Source organism: Numida meleagris, chromosome Z (assembly GCF_002078875.1).
Source record: "Numida meleagris isolate 19003 breed g44 Domestic line chromosome Z, NumMel1.0, whole genome shotgun sequence".
NCBI classification, from domain to species: Eukaryota; Metazoa; Chordata; class Aves; order Galliformes; family Numididae; genus Numida; species Numida meleagris.
Window position 1 is genome coordinate 33516452 of NC_034438.1, and position 9573 is coordinate 33526024.

General features: G+C 37.5%; 1 protein-coding gene across 2 annotated transcripts in view; it reads left to right on the forward strand.

The window, feature by feature from the left end:
• SH3GL2 (SH3 domain containing GRB2 like 2, endophilin A1) overlaps nucleotides 1–8326 on the forward strand; it is a 90014-nt gene extending 81688 nt beyond the window's left edge. The window contains exons 6-9 of one of the 2 annotated variants that reach the window (XM_021381269.1): nucleotides 1022–1180; nucleotides 3043–3146; nucleotides 4395–4528; nucleotides 6846–8326. In XM_021381269.1, coding sequence (XP_021236944.1) covers nucleotides 1022–1180; nucleotides 3043–3146; nucleotides 4395–4528; nucleotides 6846–7045 — 597 coding nt within the window. In that variant the 3' untranslated portion in view covers nucleotides 7046–8326. The remainder of the gene's footprint in view (nucleotides 1–1021; nucleotides 1181–3042; nucleotides 3147–4394; nucleotides 4529–6845) is intronic. The other variant, XM_021381270.1, reaches the window with a different exon arrangement.

Here is a 9573-nt window from a genome sequence, read left to right on the forward strand (position 1 = left end):
ATAGCATCACCAAACCTTGGTAGGCATTAACACAGTACTGTAATTGTACCATCTGGAAATGCATTTCACTTACTAATTAGATGAAGAGATGTTTGTGTTCAGTTTTCTAGTGTATAATAAGCAGAGGCATTTTCATACTTGCCTCTAGACTGGCACTACTCTTTTGTCTGTGTGAAAATTGTGCCCAAAATATTCCCAGGAATTTGGAATACAAATGCACGAATTGTGTGGTTCATTGTCCAAGGATCACCCAGCATCTACACACAGAAAATTCTTTGTGGACGCATACTTGTACAGACACAGCCTGACTTTATCATAGTGAAAGTAAAAGTGCTTCCTAATTCAGCAGGTGTTTATGTGTATAAATAACTATTCTTCTGAGATCATTGATGCTTCCACATGGTTAAATATACAAGGAACAAAGATGTCTTAGGCAGTCTGATAAAATTTACAAAACTGATAATCGTAATAGATGACAAATTGATTTTTCTGAGGAAAAGTAAAGACCTTAAGTATTCTGACTAGCAGCATTAACTTTTGGCCAGCTTGGCATGGCAGCTGCTAAATGGAATGACAGGAGTGATCTGTCAATTAATAAAACAGAAAATCTTTAATAAAAGACAGCATTAAGATACTTTGATGATCTGATGAAAGTGATTTAAAGTGTTTTCTGTGTTGCTTTGCTCAAGAAGAGTGTTACACAAGCCAAAGAGAGTTAAATGTCAGAAACTCTCATACCTTTAATACAAGTATCAAAAGTATTTATTCATTGTGTGTGGCCTGTTTTAGTTCTGAAAGTTTTTTGTATTTGGACAGCAGTACATCTTAAAAGAGATGTAAAACCACCTCACTGTTCTGCTTTTTCTGTCTCAGGAAGGGATGACATATAGCAAACAGCATACATATGTAAAGGTACATGGTATATCTGGTTACATTACAGATAGCCCATGGTAGAGAAAGGCAAGGGGAGCTGGGAAACACTCTTTATTCTTATTTATTCTTCTACCTTCCTGTTTTCCAGCATCACCTAAAGAAAATGGAGGGTCGACGTCTGGATTTTGATTACAAGAAGAAAAGACAGGGCAAGCTCCCTGATGAAGAGCTTCGCCAAGCTCTGGAGAAATTTGATGAATCAAAAGAAATTGCTGAGTCAAGCATGTTCAACCTTCTGGAGATGGATGTGAGATACCCCTTATTTATGCTCTGAGCTAATTCTTAGAACAGACTTCTAAATCTGTGATGACATAGATTCCTATAACTTTAAAATGAGAAAGCACTTGCTACTTCATTACACTCAGTAAGAGGCTCAGAAGCTATATTAACATACAGTATGCACATGCCAGACTAGGTTAATAGGTATTTGATAGATAAGAGATAAAGAACATAAATCCCCTATAACACTATTGTGCTTCCTAACTGAACAGTATTACTTAGAAGGACAAAACATCTTCCTTCTTAGAATGACATAAATGTAAATAATGATTTTTACTTAGCTGTGGTTATGGAGTTTAATCTCACACTTTTCCTCAAGTGTCTATGCTCCTGAGAGGACTGGTAAATACCAGAGATTATAAACGCACAACCCTCATGATCTCTGCCCTAATCATGTACAGTAACAAATAGGAAATCCAGAGTTAATATGACTGCTGAAACTTGATTCTGAAGCCTATTTTTTTGCTTAAGAGACTGGTTTAGAGTTTTACATCTATTCGTTTTTTAAATTCTCGCTTTGTAAGTAATGTAACTGTAAAATCAAACAAGAAGAAAAATCTACCTTTTCTGGAAGGAAAAAAACCGTACATTACAGCTGAAGTTTGTTGTACAGGATATCTGGTCAACTGAAGCTCAACTTAAATATTTCAGTTTAAGTAAATGACTGGATTTATTTTAAGTTTAAATTCACACATAACTTAATAGCTCATTTTGTTATAAGAGTGCTCTAAAGGAGACATTAAAAAAACAAACGCTCTTGCAAAAGTACAGTGAATTTTTAGTTTTAATCTTTGTATTAACAGCCCTATATGACCAGATAGTCCAGGCTTGTGATATACCACTGTGGCACTGTGTATTGTAGAAACTGCTGGGAACTACATTCATGGAATGGTCGAATAGTAGAATCATAGAATGGCTTGGGTTGGAAGGGATCTTAAAGACCATCCATTTCTAACCCTCCTGCCATGGGCAGAGTTACTACCCACCAGCTCAGGCTGCCCAGGACCCCATCGACCTGGCCTTGAAGGCCTCCAGGGATAGGGCACCCACAGCTTCTCTGGGCAGCCTGTTCCAATGCCTTACCACTTCCATAGTGAAAAATTTATTCCTGGGATCTAATATAAACCAATTGTCTTTTAGCTTAAAAGTGTTCCCCTTTATCCAGTCACTATCAAACTGTAAAAATTCTTTTTACATCATTCTTGTAAGCTCCCTTTACTGAAATACCACAGTGAGTTTTCCTTTGAGCCTTCCCTTCTCCGGGCTGAACAACCTCAGCTCCTTCGGCCTTTCTTCGTTGGAGAGGTGCTCCCCTTACAAGAGTTTTCAGTGATTTGCCCTTTATGAAGTAGAATGCTATCTGTCTTCACTACAAATAACCTATATACAAAGGCACATTGCATCTTCATGTATTGGCCTACTCCACAGCTCAGAATACAAAAGAAGCATGTCTGTTACCCATATGGTTTTCTGTCCTTCAAAGACACCAAAGGAGGTTGCAGTGGAGAAGGTGTATTAAATTTTAGCCTCATTTTGACTTTCTGAATGAAAATATTTTTGGAATGAAGCAGATCTGTAGGCTGATGTTCATGCAGATAGACCCTGGAGATGATCAGCAGAGGAGAGCTTCAATCACTATTGCTGATCAGGTCATAATCAGACATGGTAATGCATAAAGGCTGATATATAACTATGAACTACAAGGACAAATAAAGTTTTCAGAGAAAAAAGTAAAAATGCCTTTGCAGTTTCAGTGTGACAGTGTTCTTTGTTTTCTGTTGCTGATGTGTAATGATGTGACCTAAGATATATTTTCATGTCAATCGTCAGATTGAACAGGTGAGCCAGCTTTCTGCTCTTGTACAAGCCCAGCTGGAGTACCACAAGCAGGCCACACAGATCCTTCAGCGAGTTACTTCTAAGCTGGAAGACAGGTAATGCTCTTTCTGTACATTTATTGAACTTGTTTTTGTGTGTTATGGAGGCAGAAAATCTATCATGACAGAGCATCTGGGAAGAAGGAACAGTTTCCTTGGAGATATTTCTTTTCTTAAGAAAAAAGGGTTATGCTAAGCTTTGGGTAATTTTTATGAAGTCACTAAAACTTTATGAACTTCGAGTTCATAAAATAAGAAAAATGATATTTCCTTTACAGAAGTATTATGAGTAATAAACAGGTTAAATCTATTTTTTTTTCCAAGGCTTTGCTGTTTCAAAAAAAGAACTTCTGTAAACGAGTGAAATGCAGCAAAGCCTTTTTATTTATCTGTTAACTTCATTGCTTTCTGTTTAGATTTGCTGATGTTTTTTTGTTTCTGTAGAAGAAAGCAGTCTCTAGGACTGACTAATATCGATACTTGTTGTCAGGACAAAAACTGATTAAGTTATGAGCAAATTTTTTCAGTAAATAAATTAAAATACCTTATCGACCATAAGTCTAGGGCCAGCCTAGAAAACGTTAGATAAACCAACCTGCACTTTGAATGGAAAGTTCTTGACTCAGGTATTCTTCCCTGAATTATGTTAGAAGCAGATTTGGAAGTTGTTCTGCATAAATTGCTCGGATTCTAGCTAGCCAGGAATCTGAAAAGGTACTCTTTCCTAGAAATTATACATTTCTCAAGTTGAAGAATAAATTGAAATGAATGATGCATAACATTTTTATTCTGAGAGTCAGGAAAACTGGGGTTGTGTGTCTCTATGAAGCAAGTGTTCCCAATTACAGGTGAACAAAGTCTGCAACAGAAGTCAATACATTCTCACATAGTCTCCGCACAAAATGACACGAGTTGGCATCAAACTGGTGAATAGTTAAGGATTGACAGCAATAGCAGCAAAACAGCTGGGTTTCAGTCGAGCTAAAAATAAGGGCAGAGCTATTCTCTGAGCATTACTAGATCAAATCACAAGGTTTTCTTCATTAGGATCTCTTGTTATTGTTAAAAGGATCTTGGCCAAAATTCTTAAGGGAAAAGACAAATGAATAATTTAATGGCACAATCACGTCAGGTGGTAATTTAAACTAATGTGTTAAATAAAAATTACTCCAAATGCTAAAACTTGTTTAGACTGGCTGATTGACAAAGGTTAACTTTTAGCCTTGGAAATAAAGTTTTTTGGTGTGTCTCATCTGTTTTCAAGGATGCAAGCCTTGACATTTGACTAATTTCATGTTTTGACAGAATAAAAGAGGCATCATCTCAGCCCAGAAGAGAATACCAGCCCAAACCTCGTATGAGCCTGGATTTCACAACTGGTGGTGACAATACTCAGCACAATGGAGGAATATCCCACGCCACTACTCCAAAACCAGCAGGTAACAGCATAGCAATGAGACAAAAAACGGCCAAATCTGGCTGAATTTTCCTACAGTGCAGATGTTCCTCCTAGAGGGTAGTTCTTCCTTAGTAACGAAAATGAGAATGAGGATAGTACAGGTGAACTAACTGAACTGTTTGAATTAACTACATTATTCTACTGAAGGACTTAGTCTGGTTGCAAAACACAGTACAGAATTTTTTTGTAAAATGTTCATTTCCTCAGGAAGAAAAACATAGATGGATCATCCATCTTTGGATCAAAAACGTCCTTAGTACTAGAAATAAAAAGATTGCTGCCATACTAAATTCCCCTTGAAACACAGATCATAAAACAGGCATTTAGAAAACCCGACGATCAACTGTAAGTTCTCCATAAAATACAGAACCCTAGAATACTGCAAATCTCAATAATCTTACCCTAATTTTTAAAATCAGGTATTATGGTACATATAACTTGAAATTAAAAATCACCAAGACTGGAAGTGAGGTATGTTATTTGTCCAATGGTGAGCAGCATATACAAGGTGAAACATTTATATCACTGTACATTGTTAGTAGCTTCAAGATGTATTTTATTTCCTGTCAGCACATACTAAGAAAGCCTTATCACTTGTTCCTCACAGTAACAGTCTTTAATACATACTATCATGGCAGTTGTCCTCTTTCCAGACCCTGACTTCAACTATTCCAACTGATCTCAATGACAATTGCTAGCATACTCTATGTTGCAAGATTAAATGCTTTTCGCTAGATCTTTAGTCAGGATTTCCTTCCTTCTCATAGTACCCTGGTGTGAATATTTAAAGTTCTCCCATATATGTGCAGCAATGGTATCTCCGTTTGGCTCATGCAACTGGAAGTGGCCTAGCATAGCCTTGCAAACTGGTAATTTTGTGATTATGCTGACAAAGAATGGGAGTTAAACTGGGGATTCCTTGTGCATGAGTATAGCTTCAGTCTTGTACAGTAAAAATCTCTATGTCATGCCACTATAGTTTTCTTCTTCCCCTGTGTTTTTGTGGTGTCACAAACACTTCTATGTGATAAGGTTGTACAATCTGATATTCCTGTATTTCTCAGACAATTGTGCTTTCCTTTACAGAGAGCAATATTTAACATTTTCTTCAACAGGTGTTCTTTCACTTGAGGTGTGCATCACTTTTAGAGAAATGTCTTCTCTTAAAATTCTTTAATGTAGATTTGTGTTAGTTCATTCAAAGATTTCATCTTTGCATTAAATCTTGCCCTATTGACATCTACAGAAATTGAATATTCTTATCCTAAAATAGTTCAAGCATGGATCTTCCAGCTACAGGGAGCGGTTGAAATGAATATTTTAAAAGTCTGTATCTGAAATCCATTCATCCTGAAACTGGTGCATGTAAAAAAGCTGAAACACATATTCCTAGAGTTGACATTATGATTTAGAGGCATGTGTCAGTTCATTCTGACCAGTGGAAGTGCATAGACTTTTACTATGGAAAGTCAGAGATATAAGTTTAATACATTTTAGTGCTGATAAATCCTAAATATTTTGACTATGAACAATTATGCTTTTGGTAGGCTTAAAGCTATATAATCTTCAGGGATTGAGGGAAAGATGGGAGCACAAGAAGAAAATAATATTTCTAGATTTCATATAAGCAATTAAAATCTAATCTAATTAATGGCTTATAATAACATCCATTCGCCATGCTAAAGGGTTTATGGTTAGATGTTCATGAAATATCGTATTAGAAAGCTTTCCATTTCAAACCTGTTCCAAAGCAGTTCTGATGGCCCTGTAAACATCAGTTGTTCCATGGGAATGGGAAACTTTTCTTTGTAAACCTCATACAAAAATTCAGGAGATCTGGAGCATATGGGGTAGTTTACGCAATAGCTGTACCAGTGAAGATTCCAAATAAAGCTACAGTTTTATTTTTGCTGTTATTTTAAGATACCCTTTCACTGTTTCCCTGAGACACAGAGAAAGCATCTCTGTGCCAGTAAAGCTGGAAATATGTTTGGGCTTTTGCTTCACTTTTTGTGGTTTGTAAACAGACAATAATTAGATCCCAAACTGGTAGTAGTTGTTCTTTTAAGTGTGGGCTTGTCTGTAGTTTAGTTCTTTTAGTATTCTCAACTGCCAAAAGCTGGTAACTATCTTCTAATACAGTTTACTAGCCCAGATTTAGATGCTGTCAAAGGACTGCCATCACCATATGAAACACACTAGAAACAGCAAAATCTATACAAAGTACAAGGCTAAAAAGGATACCACAACTGTTGAGATTTTTAAACATGTTATTTCTTTCTATTTCTTCTCCATAGGTGCTCACATGGATCAGCCATGCTGCCGAGCTCTGTATGACTTCGAACCAGAAAATGAAGGGGAGCTGGGATTTAAAGAGGGTGATATTATTACCCTCACTAACCAGATTGATGAAAACTGGTATGAAGGGATGCTTCATGGCCAGTCAGGTTTCTTCCCCATCAATTATGTTGATATTCTAGTTCCTTTACCCAATTAGGATAGCTGATCCACCACTTCTGTCCCAGATAGTAATGTCCATACCACTGCTTTCAAAATGCTGCTTCTTACACCTTACAAGTGCAAACTGCAGTGGTTAGAATCGTCAAGTCCCACTGAGCATCTTTGGTTTATGTGTTGTCATACTACGTAGTGGTGATGCGTGGTATCTTCTGAGCCAACACAGTGTGGGTTAGATCACTTGGCCATGCTGGCCTGGTGGTAACCAGAGTACTGCTGAGGTGAAGCTGGGAAGATGATGGCGAGCCAAACAGGTAACTCATGGTGAAGTAGCAGGAAGTGAAGGCAGTATTGGGAAGATAATGCCTATCACCACTGTATTACTTTTCAGTCTTAGTTCTCTGTAAAAAGAGGGAAAAGTTCTTGCCATTCCATCTTTCCCTTCCTAGTGATACAGTTCACACAGGTCTAACCATGACTAACAAGAATTTTATATTCTGACCAAAATGGCTTGCTATTCTCACAGAGACGGTAAAAATGTAGACTCTCTGGTTTCTCAGAAAGTGAACCACTGTACTGTGTGCCCTTCTGGTCTCTGCTCATTTTTGTATTTTTGATTGTTATTAAAAGACCTATTTCCACCTATAGGTAAACTTTGAACCATAAAAAGGGGATTCCTATAGTAAAAAGCTTGAACCACAAACTACATGAAGTTGCCCTTCAGAAACTTTGAGCATGCTCAATAAAATGCCAGTAGAAGGGCAAGATGGGGGATAAAACTGTTGTGTTAACTGTTTCTTGTCAAGTTTTGGCACAAAATCATGCTGCTTAAGTACCAGATATAGTTTTTGTAAACTCATTCACTGTGGAGGAAAACCAACCAAATACAACCTTCCCTACTTTTATTTCTGTCTACCATGTGTTCTTCGAACATCATTTGTGTGTATTCTGCCCTCAATGAGGACTAAATGAAACTTTTTTCTTTTTGTGTTGAGCAATTAAGGACATGTGGCTGCATATGCAAAAACATTTCCCCATATGATTAGTTCACTCTTTTTTTTCCTCCTTACTGCACTTGGTGTGTACAGTGCTGTGCCTAGCTTCTCAGCGTTCTTTCAGATGCAAAAGTTCTGTTAGTTTAGTTATCCAGAGTTCTATTTATCTAAACTATAGAGACTCTTTCAGAGGTTTAATGTGCTGCTTTGTACGTGCCACTTCAGTACTGGATGATGTGAAATTATGACAATTCCCTACTGCTTAATATATAAACTGTATCCTGGAATATTGATATTTCAAATAAATGCTGAGAGAATAACTAGAATAATTTTGTGAATTATTATTTTATTGTTTACAAATCTCTTGTGCTTAACTTTGGCTAAAAACAATTTTGTTTCAGACTGTGAAAAAAAATATACAAAATATATACAAAAAATATACAAAATATATACAAAAATATTTTTGTATTATTGTATTGCTTCTCTGAATTAAAACCCATGTATGTAAAATGATCTTCATAAATAGGGTAGGCTGAACATCGAGCGCATAAAGTTAATGTCATTATGACCAACGTGCAATCTTGTGGAGACAGGATACTTCCTATTAAAGTATGCTGGGTTTCAAAAAACACCAAGTAGTGCTTAGACTGACTTAGCTTGTAATACTATTTTGCATGTTTTATATTAGAGTTATACAGGGTTTATATTCTTTATTGTACTGATATTGGCATGGGTTAACCTCAGCAAAGAACCAGACACCCACCCAGTGTATTGCTCTTGGTCCCTTCTCAGTGGGTTGGGAGAGCAGATAGGAAGCTTGTGGGCCAAGGTAAAGACAGGGAGACCATTTATTTGTTACTGTCAGTGACAAAGTGACTGTATGAGGTTTATTTGTCAAGGTTTTGGTAGCAGGGTGGCTGTAGGGATGGTTTCTGTGAGAAAAGTCCAGAAACTGCCCAATTTTGGATTAGAGCCAGTTCCATCTGTCTAGAAAACTAAATGCTGGCCAGTGGGAGACAGTGTTGTGCCTCTGGGAGAGCATATATATGAAATGGAGAAAAGTGCTGTGCAGCAGCAGCAACATTGTGAAGGACGGGAAACATGTTTTGGAGCCATACTGGAGAAGTGCTTGCAGAGCTGTAGTCTGTGGGAAGCCCATGTAGGATCAGTTTGGGAAGGACAGCATCCCATGGTGGGGATCCACATGGAGCAGGGGCAGAGTGACCATGGAGGAGCGGCAGAGATGTAGTGTTCTGATCTGACCGCAGACCCCTGTTGCCAGTTCCACCTGAACTGCTCAGGGGAAGGAAGTAGAAGAAAGTGGATGGGGGAAAGTTTTTTTTAGTTTACTTTTAGTTCTCATTTCTCTAGTCTATTAGTAACAGGCAGTAAATTACATTAGTCTCTCTACATTGAGTCTATTTTGCCCATGACGGTAATAGGTGAGTGATCTCCCTGTCCTTATCTTGACCCTTGAACCCTTTTCCACAGTATTTTCTCCCCCTCTTCCTTTGAGGATTGGGAATGAGAGAGCAATGTGATGGAGTTTAGCTGACCAGGAGGGTGAACAACC